At 34.3% G+C, this 19,833-nt stretch overlaps 1 protein-coding gene across 2 annotated transcripts in view; it reads left to right on the top strand.

Moving 5' to 3' along the window:
• Window positions 1–19,833, top strand: part of LOC128236318 (nephrin-like) — a 35,965-nt gene that overhangs the window by 4,089 nt on the left and 12,043 nt on the right. Inside the window, exons 1-6 of one of the 2 annotated variants that reach the window (XM_052951221.1) lie at window positions 9,187–9,325; window positions 9,595–9,697; window positions 12,318–12,653; window positions 14,163–14,453; window positions 17,276–17,587; window positions 19,483–19,764. In XM_052951221.1, the coding sequence (XP_052807181.1) occupies window positions 12,485–12,653; window positions 14,163–14,453; window positions 17,276–17,587; window positions 19,483–19,764 (1,054 nt within the window). In that variant the 5' untranslated portion in view covers window positions 9,187–9,325; window positions 9,595–9,697; window positions 12,318–12,484. Of the gene's footprint in view, window positions 1–8,992; window positions 9,326–9,594; window positions 9,698–12,317; window positions 12,654–14,162; window positions 14,454–17,275; window positions 17,588–19,482; window positions 19,765–19,833 lie in introns of those variants that run through there. The other variant, XM_052951219.1, reaches the window with a different exon arrangement.

The raw sequence follows: 19,833 nt of genomic DNA, 5'->3' as shown, positions 1-19,833 counted from the left end.
TGATGAAATAGAAGATGTCATTGAGAAATATGTTGAAGAGTAAAGGACCAAGGATCGAGCCCTGTGGTTATCTCAGCCCAGCTACTTGTAATGTGACCTATTTTGATTTTTTGTTTTCTCTGAGTAAGATAGGATGTTAATAAGTTCAGTGAGCTGGCAGACAGACCATAACATTTAAGTTTGCAAAGTAATATATCATTGGGCAGACAGTCAAAAGCCTTTGACAGGTCCATAAGGACAGCAGCAACATAATGTTTTGAGTCCAGAGCGGACTTCCAGTCTTCAACTATTTTTAAAAGGGTGGTCTGACAACCATGGCCTTTTCTAAATGCGCAAAGAAATTTATTAAAATAGGTTCGAAATGCTCAGATAGTTGCTCGGCTAAAACTTTTTCAAATATTTTTTAGGGTGCAGGCAAAATACTGACAGGCCTGTAATTAGACTTTTGTAGAAGATCATTTTTCTTGAAAATTGGAGTAACCTGAGCTTGGTCTGATATTAACTCGATTTTATTTTTGGTGGTTACCAAAAAATCAGCTATGGCCTATTCGGAATTATTTCGAGCAGTCCCGAAAGCCTTCGATAGTAAACGGAGACAAGCACGTGGCAGTTATGAATAATCAATGAGGTCAGCATATACATGTACATCATAACAAAGATGGACGTTTGTGAATAGAGGAAAAGGCAGGCAGAGATTGCCTAAATCGATCAGAAAGCGACGGTAAATGGGAAATGTAGAAAAGATGTTGACTTCAATGGTATATTTAGGCATTCATTTAAATAGATGGAAAGCATCGATGCTTCAAATGGAATGGAAAAATGAAGGGCGTGGAAACAAAACATCTTCTCGATAGGTTTGTGTTTTATCTTTTACAGTTTACTTGTTTTTAAAACCTTAAAAGGTTTATTATTCACAGTAGGCCTATCTTTCGACGAATTTTCGGGCGGGTGTACAAACCCCATTTCCGTTCAGAACGGATGTACTTATCCTCCAAAATGTTAGTTAAAATTCCTCTTCATAATCCAAAATAATTTCAAAATTCAGAGCTGTACGCTTTAGTAATAAAAATTGTCAAAAGACGTTTTGACAGTCATTTAGGTGGCATATTTTTTTTAAAGGAGAGAAAAGAATTAAATTGCCAAAATGCACAATTACAGACTAGAAAATGTGAAAACTTCTAAGGGGAGTACTCCCTTTGCCATCATTTCTGACCAAAAATATTTCAGTTCTTTGGGGGGGGGGCACAAGTCGAAAGGTTACACCTCCTAGTTGACTTCACTCTAATGTCAATTACTGGCAAGCTTTGGTGGAACATGCCTGGATCACTCTAAAATTAGATTACGTGCAAAATCCAGAATTTTTAAGTCCAATGCTAAAAGTACAATATAGTTTGCATCATATGCAAGTTAGAGATATAGTCAAAAAGTCAAGCTAAATCTTATTGCAACTGCAAGACAATTGAAAAGAACAAGTTTATACATTTATTATCGGCATTTCAATATAACTAAGTTGTTTTGAAATCTTTTTATTTAAAAAAAAAATGCATTCAATGTCTTTTTTGTGTTGTTATCCCTGGCAACTTGTACATTTCCCTTCTAGCAAAATTAATGACCCCATCCCCTAAATGTGAAAATACAGCCCTTAAATAAGCTGAGAAAAAACATTATTTTGTTAAGAAAATCCATTCCTTTTGTCTTATTTGATCATGTTCATAATTGCATTGGCATTTGAAAAAAACATTGATTATCATTTTATATCAATAATATAAGAACCTGGCTTAAAATAGATAGTTGTACCTATATGATACTTGTTCACATGTTAGTGTACATTAAAGGTAGTCCATACAAACAAATAATGCAAAAGTTTTTTATTTCCATTCTTTTTATATTTCTCTATTGTACAGTATATATAAAATCTACAAAATATCAAGGGCTTTTTTTGAAGATAAATGAATTACTGAAATTTCTATATAAACATACTATAATAAATAGTTGTTAAAAATTGACAGTAATTTTGGTTTTCAGTATCTGTTGACATCACACTTCAAGACTCTAATGTCAGGAGGCTGTTGATGACACAGATTTTTAACCCGGCTTCTAAATACCAAGTGTACAGTAAGTAAAGTTTTTTCAGAAAATATAAATAAAAACAAATATCACTTGAACTTTTCAAATATAGAAAATAAAGGTAGCGTTTTACCAACTGCGAAAAAAACAAAAACGTTTGTCACATTTTTATATAATAACTTTTAACAGAGCTCTTTGACCAGGTGTTCCTCATTGGACCAAGGATTTTGAACTTGTTTAACTCATTCTTTTCAATACTTAAACAATTGAGCAAATGGTAGCACCTCTTTAACTAAAACTATATCTCAAATCTCATTATCGTATGGTTTTAGCTTACAACATGTGCATCTCACAAATTATTATTATACATTATATATTGAAAAACGACAGAGTCTAAACTCATTTGGTTTGAACACATTTTTGCAACAGATTAAAGCTGCAATCTAGCAGATTGACAGTTTTGACTATTTTTCCGTCCTAGGATTAGCTGTTTTTGATATCAATGCCTTGATTTGTGTCATATGAGATAACTCAGCATAGAAGATATTTCAATTTCTTGGAAAACTGCAAACAAATCATTGTTCACAAGCGTTAGAAAGGCTTTTAGCACCAAAACATCAATTTTCGAATGTATGTATGAATAACTGCACTCACCTCTTTTGTCAGCAGTCTGATATCACTTGTTACATGATATAACTTAAAAATTGGCTAATGAAATCCAACGCAACAATTAAAAAAAAAGTATACACAGTCAATAGATGAGAACGCAGCTTTAAAAATCATAAATAAAAAAAGGGGTTTACATTGTATATCCTTTTAATCAAATAACGCCTGATATTTGTGCCATGACTGTGCAGTGATTTGAAGTTGGAAGTATTTGTTCGTATATTAATAAGTATTTATAATATTGATAATTAACATATAACATTTGTTGATGATATAAGTTGGTAATGAAACATTTGAAATGCTATATATTTTAGGGCATCTGAGCTGTTCTCTTCTATCATGTGACGGATGGGCATGAGTGGCTTCCTCCGATTCAATATAATGAGTAAAGTCATGGGCCCCTGAACCCAGAGGAGAGGAATACACCATGGCTTATCAAGAAAAAATCTGTAGTACCCTTAAGGCCCTCACAGCCATTTTCCTTGACAACCACCTTCCATCATAGACAGCATACTATCTAGACTTTAGGTATATAAATTTGATGTAGCAAGCTTGACTCTTTCCACATCTTATATTAGTCTTAGTTTAAAGTCATACCCTATTATTGTATTTTTAGATTACAAATCAGGGAATTCAGGCTATTTTTGTAGGAAACTAGAACAAGCATTTCATAAAATGACTGCATCATAATTCATGAAATTGAAAATATCTGAGTTTGGTCCTATTTTTCAGGCATTAAGTCTGGTTCGCAAACTTGTTTTGTTTTCTTCAGTTTGTGTAAAGTGGAAATATTTATTTGATAACGATCCCATCTTCTAGTGTGTGTGCGTGTGCGTGTGCGTGTGTGCCTGTGTGTGTACGTTACGTGCGTGCAGATATTTGTGTGTGCAGACGTGTGTGATTTAATGTGAAATGTATTGGCCTCAGCTGAGCGCCTTTAAACCGGGTTTTATATTTGTTATGACTGCTTACCAATTCCCTGCAGTTTTAGTAATATAAATCTGTAAGTTGATTAAACTATTTTAATTACTAAGAAAATGTATACTTCCTTCAGAAGTTCAGCATATTCCAATGATGTTCGGAGTGGTTCTCCTACTTGCCACCAGTGAACCACATCATGCTTTGAAGCACCACAATGTCAGGTATTTGATTATGGGTGTTAAGAGTAATCGTATGCAACTGAAACATACTACTTTAACCATAATCTTCAAAAAGGCTGTGTTTAAAACTGTATATATAACTTTTTCGGCTTTTGTTCTTAAGACTTCATGAGTGTATTGATGTGATCAAATCTTATTCTGTAAATGAAACATTTCTTGTTTCGTTTGCAGACTAAACCGTGCATGGAACAAAAAGTAGAGGATGGCAATAGTATCCCCCAGTATACCAAGTGAAAGAAAGCAGACCTATCCATACAAAGAGTTGCTGAAGAAACAGATTTGATGTGTCACTTGACCATCAATTTCAATATGGGTAGAAAGGCTGTTATGGAGAAGCACTACCCTCGACAAATCTCTAGCCACCTTGACCAGTTATCTCCTAAACCAGAGAATTATACAGCAAGCAAGAATCTAGGTTTAATAAGTGACATTCCTAGAGGGTTTACAATGTGCTCCAATATTCAAGAAACTTATTGACAATGGTTTCATTGGTGAATTGTTTGAAACTAGGTAACATGTGGTCCGAATGGAGGTCACTGGGTTTTATTTTCAAAACATAATAGAATCAAACCTTGGTATTGCTTGGTAAGATTTCATGTGTTCAAACTTTATCAGAATGTTCCTCTTGTTAAAATGTTAAGGGAGCTGAAGTTTGTCACATACGGTAAATAATATGGTCACTCCTTAAGGAATACTTGGAGTTCTAGAAGCAATATATGTTTCCAATCATGTAAATATGTGTGTATAATTGTTCTCTTCAGCTTAAGAAGTCGTGACACCTTCTAAATGAGAACATATTTGAAGTATATAAAAAAAGTTTGATTAATGTAGGTAGTTTACCAAACCCTTCGAAAAAAGGGTATATCATTGCAGATAGAATTCTTTGAAAGGTGAACATTATATCTTGATTTATATGTGAGGATAATCTTGATGAAGTTCTCCAAAAATAAACAAAATGTCGAATTAAACATTTGTTTTTCATGAAATAAATAATATTTCTGTCAAAGAAAATTATAACCACAATACTAAGACAAAAAAGTGTTTGTTTCATGTAACCCGGCCGACTTTAGTATTTCTTTTAAACATTAACTCTCATTTACTTTTGACATTATATAGCTCCATAACAACAGTAATATATAAGTGACACTGGCAAGAAATAGTGCTGTTTGCAAGAAAATTACAACATAAAGAATATTTGATTTTTTTGAATAAAATCCATACCTATTAAACCTGTCTTATAATTTTGGGGATTTTAACATAAACACACACTTTAATACCATTTCAAAACAGTGTTGTGGTTGGGTATTTTGTGGCGTAGCAAATTGACAAGCATTGTCAATAATTAATCTGTTTGTAATAACTTTCTTAATATAATAAACACTTCAGGAGCAATCGTCACATACCAGCAAATCATACTTGCTGACCATTCCGAACAACTCTTCAGGAGGATACAATGGCAGCTCTCCTTCGACTATTTTGCTTGCACAAATTATTATACACATCAAATTTGAGTTTTAATTCAAGAATAAATAAAAAAACTGTGGGGTATTCATGGTTTTATTTCAGTAAATTACTTTTCTGTGGGAAAGAGGTTATTTGCATGATCTAAGCTATACTAAGAAATGGGCAGTATCAAATTGAGCCTGCCATAAGTCGATTATTTCTAAACTAGGTTGACAAAGGTATTAAACACATTTTAAAGATAACAATGTGAAAACAGACATATCACTTCAGTGTCATTTGAACGAGCGTTTAAACAGAAAAGAAACAAGCGATGTTTGTCAAACATTATGCATTCCCCCCCCCCCCAGGAGCGCCATGTTGTCAGGATTATTCAGACAATTGAATTAAATCAGCATGGACTGAAATGACAGCTGTCATTGACATTTGATGCCTTTTAGGCAGTTTTAAGACCGTTCAAAGTGTGAGGATAGTAGGTAAAGTCTTAAATCATGTTCAGATGATGACTGATATTTGAAGGTAAAAATTTATTCTCTTAGCAGCGGGGAATAAGTAAATAATTCAAAAATTAAATGATAATTATGGGTAATTATCTTTGACCCCAAAATCTATAAGGGTCATCAACTGGTCACCCCCAACCTAAATGGCAAGTTTGAGAGCCATGGGTGCAGGCATTATCGAGTAATCACACTGATTTGCTTCTTGCGTTAAAGGTCACTGTAACCTTCACCTTTGTCCTGATGACGCCTGAAATCAAAACGGGTCATCTACTGGCAAAAGCCCAATCCACTTATCATTTATGAGGGCCATGGGTGCAGGCATTGTCGATTTATTAATAGCTCAATCTTTTTGCGCTTTCGTAACTTAAACCCGATGACTCCTAAAATCAGTTTGAGACAGCGGTTGGGTCGCCCCAGCTCCTTCTCATTAATGAACACGAGGATATCCTGTCTCCTCAAACGGGAAAGGGTAAGAACCCCCTTATTCAAAACAAGGAGGTCAGAGTCCTGAAAGAGGAGAGGTACCGGTATGTCAAAAGCCAGTGGCATAAATCACAGATACTTAGGCTAAGAGTAAAAAATAAGAAATATCCAGGAATGAGCTAAGTCATACTTACTTCAGTACAAATTTGCACGAAAGTACTCAGCACTTACCTTAACAAAAGTACCAGTGCTTTTAATTACTAAGTATAGAGACAAACTTTGCCAGCATCTAAAATGCCTTTTAAATGTTAATACAAGAACACTGCCCATATTCCATACATGCCAACAATTCAATTTGTTCTATCTTTGTGTGACTATATGCATGTTAAGATGTTATAAACCATATGAGGAAAAAAAACAAGACTACTTTCCCGGCAGTTGTCGCACACACACCAGCTTGGAGTTCCATTTCCTTCCTCAGACTCTGGACCACCACCTCTAATACAAGCAGCATGAACCTTGGCTCTATCTCGACGACCCTCGTAATTGTTGCATGAAGTAGCGGCTTTGTCAGCTTGCTCACTTGTTTCTTAAGATAATTTTATAGTATTATAAGCAAAATTGAACGTATAAAATAGCGACTGGCTGACTCTCATTATTGGTCAGCTTGTTAAAATTTATCCCAAAAGAAAGCACCAGTCAATTGTTACAACGCCCCTACTGGTCCGGGGAATAGCGGAGACTTTAACCTTCGGTCCAGCAAATTTCAGATAATTCAAGACATACTGCTGGTAGAAACCCCGCCAAATGCCTCTACACCACAGGGACCTTAAGGAAGGTAAAACACGGCCCATTTCCCCGGCTCCCCATTTATCTCTGAACCTGGGGGGGGGGGGGGGCGTGGTTACAATTAACTGGTGCATAATGCTTACAAGTTCACATTTCAATCGCAAATACTGACACTACTTGAAAAAAAAAAAACATTTCGGCATATAATGGCCCAATCCAAGACAAATAATAAATAAGTAGTCAAAACGGTCAATTAGAGAGAATGCAGCTTTAAAGTATAAAATTTCAAAAAATATGGAAAGGTAAACCCTCCTATACAATTGTGCCCCATAACTTAATATTTGCTGGATCAACTTGTGATTTGAATTTGAAGTGTGCAGCTTCAATAACGTGTAGTGTCAAATTATAGAGTGATCTAGTTTTGGATTCTTAACTGTCTGCATCAGTCAACTACAAAGACGGATTGCTATGATAATATGTTATTAACTTACGCTGTTTTCTTGCTTGGCTCTGTTATGGTATTTGAAATGACGGACCAGGCTTACCAACATCCTCTTCATCAATTAGGGACGAGGGAATGCTTGGAGGTGACTAAAAATACACTTTTTTTTTATCTAAACAGTAAATGTTGACATTATCGACTTGACACCAAGATCGCTAGGTGTTATAACGCTCTAACCTCAAGAGTGACTGGTAGAAACATTTCTTTTGATCATGTTGGTAGTTGAATGGAAGACGCTATCGGTTGTTAAAAAAATGTTGACGACAACTGTGAAGTTATTTTTGTTGATACATGAGGTATATTACAGAAACTTATCTGATACAAAGAAACATGATTTCTCAAGTATTTTGTTGCGACTTAGATGTAATTGATTCTGTTTCGAACAAACTAGACGTACTATCTAATACATAATACTATTGAAATGTATGCAGGTAGAATAAAAACACATTGTACGTTACCTTGACCTATTATGCAATATATTATGATATGGAAGTTTATATAAATTGGACTTATATAATATATATCCTTTACTTATGTTAATGCTGCTTAGGACACATAAAAGCTCAGATCTAAACTGCATTCGTAAATGAAACGACACTTCAGAACTTGAACAATTAACCGAATGCAGATTGGTAACGCTCTGGTAAGGCCGATGAACCTGGCATTTACGCCCTGAGTTTGAAAAACTTATTTTCGGCTTCTAGTAGGAGCAATCTTATACATTCATACATGTAGCTTGAAAATGACTTCGCAGAAATTCGCTCGGTTTCGAGACCGTTATACTATGGAAGTTTACCTCAAGCAATATCAGAAATATACGATATTTTGTTAATGCTGCTAAAGATGCAAATGTACTTAAAGTATATAAATTGTCTTAAAAAACTATTTTAAAACAATTAAACAATGGTATAAATGAGGCCTTAATAAGCAGAATGCTTATCGACGTTGGGATTTATTTCAAAGCTTTTGAGAATGTAAAGCAAACGAATACACATAGTAAAATATATTATTTCTAAATAGCAATCGTAAAATTTGACGTCGATATCAAGTCATTTTGGTACATGACACATTCAGACCGTAAGTATTTGAGGTCGTTATACGATATATGTCTTCGTGACGGTGATTCAAAACGAGCCACAAATAATTAATAAACTTGATTTTATGTCAGGTTGAAAATAATGTTTAAAGTTTCAAAGTTATTGTATTGAAAGAATAAAACAAACATTTTCGCATAAGCATGGAAACGAATTATATTTATGATAGTAATTTTATAAAATATATTTCTTTTAAATATCTATAAAAGGCTTGGCCAGTAGTGGCCGTGCTCATTGCACGATATGTTTACGCTCCTTAAATCGTGCATATATTGCCTAAAGGTAATTAACATATTGCTAAAATGTATATCATGTTGTTGTTTTCTGCAGGTGCTGATGCTTCCGTTACGATAAGTTCCTCAGCAGCGACTGTTCCGGAGGGGTCATCACTGACATTTACCTGCACGTATACCGGAAATGAACAGCTGTCTTCAATAAGATGGGAAAACAATGGGAACAATTCGGGACGAAAATACGATATAATAATTATACAAGCACAATCATGTTCAATATTTCAAAGTGGTCTCGACGAAACTCTGTTCACCTACACCTGTTTCACGCTGACTATTTTAAATGTGACAAGGGATTATCAGAACGACAACTTTACGTGTAAAGCAAATTTGAATATACGCAGTCGGAATAGTGTTACCGTCATTGTGGCAGGTATGTGATTTTTAAATAACGTGATCATCGGACTGTTGTTGTCGATATCAACTCAAACAATGCCTATTTAATCAGATCAGTTATATTTACCACATAAAACATGGTATTAGTCACAAAGTAAGCTCAACAGGAAATTTAATTAAGTTTCAATAATGATACAAACATACAATTTAATTCGTCGCATGTTGTAAACAATTATTTAGAGCTGGACTTGGATTTGGATTTAAAAGTTTCATATATCTATCGATTTCATCGTTTCATTGATGCAGTTTCAGGAATACATTTGTGTTGCTCACAAATTGACAAGGCGACTTAAGCAGGAGTAATACCACAAACTGGCAGAATTTGGTATATTTAAATCCCACTCTCCAGGTATATATACATAAATATCTTTAGAATGCCACAAATGGTTAAGGTTTTGCTGTATTCACAGTCCAATTATCGCAAACGGCCAGTTTGGGATTGTCCTACTCATATCCATAGCCTCAATATAAATAAATGTTGGCTCGGACAGAGCTGGAGAAAATCCACACATTTTGAATTGTTTACTTCATGTGTCATTCTCGAAAATATTGCAAATGGTGCCAGTCAAATAATGGTAATATACTACATGTTATTGCTTATTATTGTTTTCAATCAAGTTCAGATATAATGGCTCCGCAACAGTATTATTTCTGGTCTACTTATTTTGGTATATACGATATAAAGGGTCAATTAAAAAATACATACTAGCAAAACATACGATGCGTGTTAAGTGCCAAGTATCTACTGATGCATAATAAAGCGTTGTTAACCGTCCTTAAGTCTATTTTTAATAAACAATAAATGCGTGCAATTTAATTTAGAATTTAAATTGAGAAGTACACAAATGATTTGGAATATAATGTGCGTTCCAGTCGATTACATTCCTTTCATCGTTTACAAATCTGCCACCGTTGCAACGCCCACATGGCCATTTTATTTACTTCTGCCTCCATTGCTTCCTATTTCATCGATATGTTTACACACCTGTCGGGACTGTTACCCGGCCATCTGTTATTTACATCCATTTGAACACAAATTACATCGCCATTTTTTTCTACTTGCAGTTTTTTCCATTGATGCTACCGTTGTGTTTTACGTTTTATTCCGTTGTCACCCCTACAGTCGCCGTTCATTCTATTTATGTCGTCGTTATTAGCTTTCCGATCGCGGTTGTTTGTCTCCCATCGCCGTTGTTTCCAATACTATGTTAACATTCCTGCGCCTCGCATCCAAATGCTTTCTCTTTTCAGCGCCGTAATAAGTGTTTTGTTTTTATGCATCTATCCCGTTTTGTAGATTTAAAGTTCATTAGTTTTAAAAAGTAAAATGAAAACCAAATCAAGTGTTGGAAATGAATATGGCATTACATAAATGCAATAATTTTACAATTAAAAGTGACTATATAAAAGTTCAGTGAGACAAATAAAGCCATGTCATTGGGCTATAAGGTGGCTGAGTAAGAATGTAAATGCTATCTCTTAAAAAGCGTATTGCGATAATACTGAGATATACATGGACTAATGCCATAATACAATTTTATAATTAAAAATGATTCTCTCGTTCACAACTCCACACCAATTCAATGAGTTTAAACCATTTCAAGCCATTGGTTTTCTATCAAATGATCAATAACGAAACTGATGAAATATAAATATAGCTAAATTTATGTCTTTATCTCATTTAACCTTTCTCTCTAACACATTGAGTCTTGTCTCTCGATCAAAAAATATAAATAACTTGCTAAACTATATGAGGTCATCTTAACTAACTCTGCTTTAACTTTTTTATTATAATTTTCTGCATATCTTGATACCCGCCCTAAAATCTCAGGTATTCGCTCCAGTAAATGGTTACGTTATAGAGCTCCTACATTATCGCAATGATTAAGAAGAGATTCCTAATTAGCTTTATCGTAACCATGTTGACAATTATTCTACACACAATTAACTGACTTGATCCTACTCCATCCGAGTGTCCATTAAGCCTTACGAATCACAATCTCCACTTATATACCCAACGAGGAGCTTCTTCGAACACTTCGTAAGTGATTTCACCTGTTAACATCTGGTTCATAAACTGAATTATTTCTATGTTTCTGATTACAAATAATCATAATATTATAACGTAACATATCTCGACTGAATAAGCTAAATGCAATTTAAGTCTTAAACTAACAAAACTACTTAAACTACCCAGCATTTTTTCATGAAGATAATTTCGCCTAAATTCATGCCTGTTTATGAACATTTGACTATTCCATAATAAAATGCTTTTAATAAGCGTCAAGCACAATGACGAAATCAATCAATGACACTTTTAATAAAACTGAAACGCCGTTTAATTCCTGTTAAAAAGAAGTTATATATCTATATACATATTTCTGCTATCTAATTTGAACAAAGAAGCAAATAAAATCATCAGCAATACGCACAAATCTGTTTGATATCTCCCAAAAAACAGGGAAGCAACGACGGAGGTTACAATCTACTGATAATTCTGTCACACTTTTGAGTTTAAACCAGTATGTAATAACATTGGTAATACATACTGACAATATTGAAGGTATCAGCATATACACGATGTGTGTAACATTTTCAAACAAAATAACATATTTTATTAATTGAGTTTGTATACTTTCAACTTGAAATATATTTGCAAATCTCAAAATTATGAAACATACACAATAGGTCTAATACGTTATCAAAAGGTTTCAAATTGATGTTCTTGTGCGATACGAGTGAATTTAATCAAATATATTTCTAATTTAAATATGTGTTTGACGATACCGCGTTTGGAAGAAGTTTTCACCTGAGCCAAAAACTTAATCTAAATTTACAGGCGTATCCAAATACAAATATAAAAGATTTAAAGGTAATCTGCTCCCTTCTACTTGTGAATACTTTTACGTTTTACTAACAACAAAACATTGCGGTTCACAGTTTTATAAAATAATTATATTTAATTTCAGTGCCAATATCAACAGTAGTTTTGACATCACCGACAGGTTCAAATGCCACTGTCAACGCGGGCACATCGCAGAAATTCACGTGTCGCACATCCGGGGGTCTTCCACAACCAACGGTGGAATGGTATAAGACTTCTAGTAACAGCTGTACCAGGAATGGCGTCAAGATAATGAATTCCATATCCAGTTCACCGCATGAAAGCAATGATCTAATACAGGTTGAAAGTTCACTGTTGTTTACAGCATCCAGTTTGGATAATAATCTCTGGATTTGCTGCGCGGCAAGTAATATCAACTCTCAGTGGAAACTGTCAGGAACGAAGCTTCTAGACGTAAGATGTAAGCATTTTATTGAATTATCAACTATTGAAAACTATTAATAGTATTTGTTTATGTTATTATGAAAACAGCATGTCCTGATCGTCATTCACTTTTCGACGACTTAACGCATATTATGGTATGGTACGAAATTTGCACAACCGAACCGGTCAAAGGTAACCGCCCATTGATATTAATAATGTTTTGAACTTCATAAACGTGTTTTGGGCTGATTTTAAATTCGGTATTGATATTGTTTTTACCTTAAGCAGATGACGATGAGAAGTTGTACACAGTCTTATTGACTGGCAGAGACATTCTTTAAACACATATTACATAATACATATGTGTTGATGATCGTTTCAACTTGGTTGATATTCAGCGGTTAATGTATGGTTCATGAACAAATGTTGTATAGGAAACCTTTTTAAACAAATCAAAGAAAATATTGATGACCTGTGAGCAACATCTTATTTTAATATTTGCCTTGTCAGCCCACTTGACGTTCAACATAACTTCAAATTGCTCCCTCCATTCAAAGATGCCTTCATTTGGGGCCCTAATCACATTCTGCGATGGTTATATTTTGATATGGAAATCAAAGACGATCGGTCCAATCAGTTAATATATAAACACAACTATTAATAGTATGATATATAGAATAAAGATGAAAAAGAAATTATATGTTAAGTCTGTGATTATTTTTATTATATTTATACACTTAATACATCATATGCAGTGACTAATAGCATTATACTATGTCTTCAAAATTTCAATATACATGACAAGCAAACCAAAATCGTAAAAAAGGCCAATTAAAGTTCATCAAGATCTTTTTTTTATTCCAATTGTATTTAATTAACAATGAATTGACAATTCATCGATATTCTGATATATCTGATATAGAATTTCGAGATGACGTTATGTATCGTCTGACAAGACCGGTTTTCAGAATGAGATATTTGCAACCTATTTTAGTTCTTTTTTAATATCGTATTATAAATAAGTAAACAAATGTGTGTTAACATTGTTCATTTGAATGCTGTAATGCAGTTGTATTTCTAGTTTGCCCTTAGTAGCTGACATAAATAATTCAAATTTGGGGGAAATCATGGATAAACATCATATGTAGATATGCCTCTGTTGTGTTTAGGGTTTTGATATTAATATTTCTTTTTTCTAACCACATTCAAAACAAGATTTAAACATCATAATCAGGTAAAACTTTGCGTTTTTAAGTGCACTGAGCACAATAAACGACTGAAAATTGTACACAGCAAACATCAGTTATATGTAGATGTTTTATATGACATAATTGATTCAAATTCAGATAAAATCAAGAAATATACATCTGTTGTGTTTAGGGTTTTGATAGCAATATTGTTTCCTAAAATAATTACAAAAATCATTTTAATATTCTAATGAGGTGAGCACAATTAACGACTGAAAATTGTACACGGTAAAAGACAGTTTATTTGCAATGTTTTATATCCAATATGATATAACTTACAACTTGCTATTATATTGAAGATTCTCCATCTGATCCGCCAGTGATTGACGATTACAACACAATAACGGACTACCAGATGATAGAGAATAGCACCGAACGGCTGACATGTAGAAGTACTGGCGGAAATCCTCTTGCCAGCCTTGCATGGAGCTGTTACAATGGCACCGAGTCAACACCTAACATTAGCGGTGGTTCAGTCAGTCGATCGGTACAGTTCACAGCGCGGCGTAACCAAGACAACACGTGTACGTGTACTGCCACGCATGAGGCGGGACCGTTGCAAAAGGCTACATTGTACGTCAATATTATATGTAAGTATACCTGAATGACGTGCCTGTAGAATTACTGATGTTGCAACATGCTATATTGGACGTCAATATTATCTGTAAGTATACCTGAATGACGTGCCTGTAGAATTACTGATGTTGCAACAGGCTACATTGGACGTCAATATTATCTGTAAGTATACCTGAATGAAGTGCCTGTAGAATTACTGATGTTGCAACATGCTATATTGGACATCAATATTATCTGTAAGTATACCTGAATGACGTGCCTGTAGAGTTACTGATGTTGTAACAGGCTACATTGGAAGTCAATATTATCTGTAAGTATACCTGAATGAAGTGCCTGTAGAATTACTGATGTTGCAACATGCTATATTGGACGTCAATATTATCAGTAAGTATACCTGAATGACGTGCCTGTAGAATTACTGATGTTGCAACAGGCTATATTGGACGTCAATATTATCTGTAAGTATACCTGAATGAAGTGCCTGTAGAATTACTGATGTTGCAACAGGCTATATTGGACGTCAATATTATCTGTAAGTATAACTGAATGAAGTGCCTGTAGAATTACTGATGTTGCAACAGGCTATATTGGACGTCAATATTATCTGTAAGTATACCTGAATGACGTGCCTGTAGAATTACTGATGTTGCAACAGGCTACATTGGACGTCAATATTATCTGTAAGTATACCTGAATGACGTGCCTGTAGAATTACTGATGTTGCAAAAGGCTACATTGGACGTCAATATTATCTGTAAGTATACCTGAATGACGTGCCTGTAGAATTACTGATGTTGCAACAGGTTACATTGGACGTCAATATTATCTGTAAGTATACCTGAATGAAGTGCCTGTAGAATTACTGATGTTCCAACAGGCTACATTGGACGTCAATATTATCTGTAAGTATACCTGAATGAAGTGCCTGTAGAATTACTGATGTTGCAACATGCTATATTTGACGTCAATATTATCTGTAAGTATACCTGAATGAAGTGCCTGTAGAATTACTGATGTTGCAACATGTTATATTTGACGTCAATATTATCTGTAAGTATAACTGAATGACGTGCCTGTAGAATTACTGATGTTGCAACAGGCTATATTTGACGTCAATATCATGTGTAAGTATAACTGAATGACGTGCCTGTAGAGTTACTGATGCTGCAACAGGCTATATTTGACGTCAATATTATGTGTAAGTATAACTGAATGACGTGACTGTAGAGTTACTGATGTTGTAACAGGCTACATTGGACGTCAATATTATGTGTAAGTATAACTGAATGACGTGACTGTATAGTTACTGATGTTGCAACAGGCTATATTGGACGTCAATATTATGTGTAAGTATAACTGAATGGCGTGACTGCAGAGTTACTGATGTTGCAACAGGCTATATTTGACGTCAATATCATGTGTAAGTATAACTGAATGACGTCACTGTAGAGTTACTGATGTTGCAACAGGCTACATTGTACGTCAATATTACGTGTAAGTATAACTGAATGACGTGCCTGTAGAGTTACTGATGCTGCAACAGGCTATATTTGACGTCAATATCATGTGTAAGTATAACTGAATGACGTGACTGTAGAGTTACTGATGTTGCAACAGGCTATATTGGACGTCAATATCATGTGTAAGTATAACTGAATGACGTGACTGTAGAATTACTGATGTTGCAACAGACTATGTTTGACGTCAATATTATTCGTAAGTATAACTGAATGACGTGACTGCAGAGTTACTGATGTTGCAACAGGCTATATTTGACGTCAATATCATGTGTAAGTATAACTGAATGACGTGACTGTAGAGTTACTGATGTTGCAACAGGCTTCATTGGACGTCAATATCATGTGTAAGTATAACTGAATGACGTGACTGTAGAGTTACTGATGTTGCAACAGGCTACATTGGACGTCAATATTATGTGTAAGTATACCTGAATGGCGTTACTGTAGCGTCAGTGATGTTGCAACAGGCTACATTGGATGTCAATAGTATAAGTAAGTATAACTGAATTACGTGAGTGTAGTGTCACTGATGTTGCAATAGGCTACATTGGACGTCAATATCATGTGTAAGTATAACTGAATGACGTGGGTGTTAAGTTACTGATGTGTTAAATATAACTTTGGGCTGGACATATATTGCCAAGCTAACCCTAATTAATATGAAGCTCGGACGCATTCATTTTTTTACACTTAAGCCTGGTTATGGTTAACTTATCTAACATTTCAAAAAATATAAATGCATGTCTTATGAAGGTAAAACTCAACTTTCGTCGACTGTATTCGATAGTATCATTAGTTGGCCCTTAATACAAAAGGTTATTCGTTTGTATGATTAAACTTCTATATCATTCCTATGTAATCTTATATCAGTAACATTTTAATTAACCTTCCTTTGTTTGTTTATGACGCTAAGGTATGTTTTCAACATATCTATCAACCGAAACGTTACCTAGAAAAAAGCCTTATGTGTCAAAATACTGTTTTACAGATTATGTATTAATATAAATGTCATGGTCTTTTTCTAAGATTTAAAAGTGCAGGTATTATTTGTACAATGATGCTATTATCTTAGTACAATTTAATAGATTTTTGTACTCAATGCACTATATGAATATTTGAATATTTATTATAAATATTTTAAACGCTTTTCAGACCAAAACAAACAAACAAAAGCACGGGGTTTTAATCTAAGCTGGACCTACTTATCAAAGAATAATGCACTAGTTGTCCCATCTACAAAATCATTTAATTTACAACCTATTGATTTTTAAATTTATGTTACGGTATGTAATATTTAAAACTATATTCGTTTACAGATCCCCCTTCAATCCCGGAATTCAAAGTGAACGGTACACCAGTGGACATCGCGGTTAGCATAATTAAAGACAGTGCTCAGACGGTGACATGTCACAGTTTTGGAAAACCTAATCCATCTACAAATGATTTCACTTGGACAAAAGAAAGAATTGTTGTTAGTTCAAACTCAGTTTTAAGCTGGGCAGGCGGAATTAGAATTCAGGACGGAGGCAGTTACAAATGTACCGTTACAACAACGATGACACCTTCGGACACCAACAAATCTCCAGTTATAAAAGCGGTATCTTCTGATATCACCATGGATGTCCTATGTAAGTTTCTGTAAAGAAAAATATGATATTGTCAGCTCTACGCTTTTTCGAAGAAGGAAAAATCAAGGGCTTCAGCAACTTTGATGTCGCTTTTGGAGGTGGCATTGGCATCGGCAGTTTAATATGAAGTTTGCCTGATACAATACACTCATGTGAAGCAGGCTTATAACTCTGGCCTTAATATAGGGCAAGTTCCGTCTATTTTTTGCCTAAAAACACCAGCCGCGATGCTCATTTTTTAATTGTAAGAAATATTTTGCAGAGTGCATTCGTGTTTTAACAGCTTGATTATAAGTGTGAAGTTAATATGAACTTTCATACATATTATATGATATTTAACATCTAAACATGGTCTCTTTAAATATTATCGGAACGCGTCACGCTTATGTAGGCAGATTGTAACCACATTTACTGCATATTAGAAACTCTTTAATATTACGAGGAAATTCTCTCATACTTCTATTTAAAAAAGCAATATTGAGATTATTTTTTTTAATGCAAACAGATGTATTCATTGTCGCCGGTTTAAATTATTACCAGTAGACGAAAACGTCAACTTTTCGTTATTATTGTTCTTATTGTACAAAATACAATTAAAAACAATATTTGTTAAAGCTGGCTTTTCGGGATTTGGTTCTTTCATGCGATTAACGATTGAACTATTCAGAAGCAGGACGGTAAAAATGATCATCTGAAACCCTTATCTATAGGTTACACACATAAATTTAATGAAATGTGGAACAGTGTGGTTCGCTTTTTAAAAAAAATAAATATCTAATATACCAACAAGTCAAACCAAGATATATATTCCCTGCAAAACAAACGTAATGATAATCTAAAGTTAACCTTTGATGTTCCTCGTGTTATTGAATAACACCTTAACTATCCAAACGTTGTCTTGGCTGATACCTTACGCCAAGACAACGTTTGGATAGTTAAGGTGTTATTCAATAACACGAGGAACATCAAAGGTTAACTTTAGATTATCATTACGTTTGTTTTGCAGGGAATTTATATCTTGGTTTGGCTTGTTGGTGATATGTTGCACTTGATCTTTTTTTTCTTTAAGGTCAGTAGGTTAAAGTTAAGGGCACGTTAAACAGTCTAAGAAAATATCGTTCGCACAATAATTCAAGAAAGGCATGAGCAAGGACTATGAAGAATCAGTGCTAGGTTTCCCTTGCAGTAATTGATCCTTATTTATTTATTTATTTATTATTTCTCTTTTTTTTGGGGGGGGGGGGGGAGGCAGTTCACAGTCAACATCTTTATGATACTGCAGTTCAACTTTCAATTGTTCAGACTAAGTTAGCTTATGCTTAGGGCTTTATAGCTAATTTTGATGTAAACATCATTGATCATGTAAACATCATTTAATGTCATAAATAAGATTCTGTTACACCTAAAAATAAGTTTAATTACGATATGATTTACAAAAACTTTGTTTTGTCCCCATTTAATCTTTCCATATATGATGGCAAGAGTGCCGTTCTTTATTTAGTTAAATACAGTGATTGCCATTATATTAATAATCCTATTGCAGTCCGTGCGATGAATGTTTACCATTGCAATCACTTTAATATTCCAATTTATATATATTTGGACTATCCTTGAGGCTATAAAAACTGAGCTTGTGATTGTCTTTGATTGCGGTAAACTTTATATTACGTTGATGAAACAAGTGCCGACAAAGATGCTGATATTTCTGCTGTTAAAACAGCCTTTTTTATATTAAGTTTAACTTTCAAATGTTTTTGTCAGCCCCGCAGTTATATTATACCAGAAAGGTTTTGCAATTATTGAGTGAATATAAGAATTGAATATTTTCATAAACCGATGAACCTTATTCCTTTAACATATAATCCTTGATCAATGATGCCATGTTTACACACTAGATTCGCCACGGTTGCATCAACTTCTCAGTCTAAGCGCCCTGGAAGGTGAAAGTTTAACACTAAAATGTGAATACGAGCCAGGTAACCCAACAGAAACAACAGTCGTAATTGATCGGTTATACGATCGGATTACCTGGACCGGAAGAACACATTTCATTCCATCACTAAAGAGAAGCGATGCTGGTATGTACAGTTGCACAGCTCGTAACATCATGAAGCCATCAGGACAACAGAATGAAATCGTTGGAGAGGAAACTGGAATTTTTCAGATTAACGTATGGTGTAAGTGTTTATATTATGAGCTTACACTAGAACGTGATTGTGGTACGATGCTGTGGAATGAAACAAATT

The sequence above is a fragment of the Mya arenaria genome, chromosome 5 (genome assembly GCF_026914265.1).
Source record: "Mya arenaria isolate MELC-2E11 chromosome 5, ASM2691426v1".
NCBI lineage: Eukaryota > Metazoa > Mollusca > Bivalvia > Myida > Myidae > Mya > Mya arenaria.
Note: the sequence above shows the minus strand (reverse complement) of the source record. Positions and strands in the feature narration are given on the sequence as shown.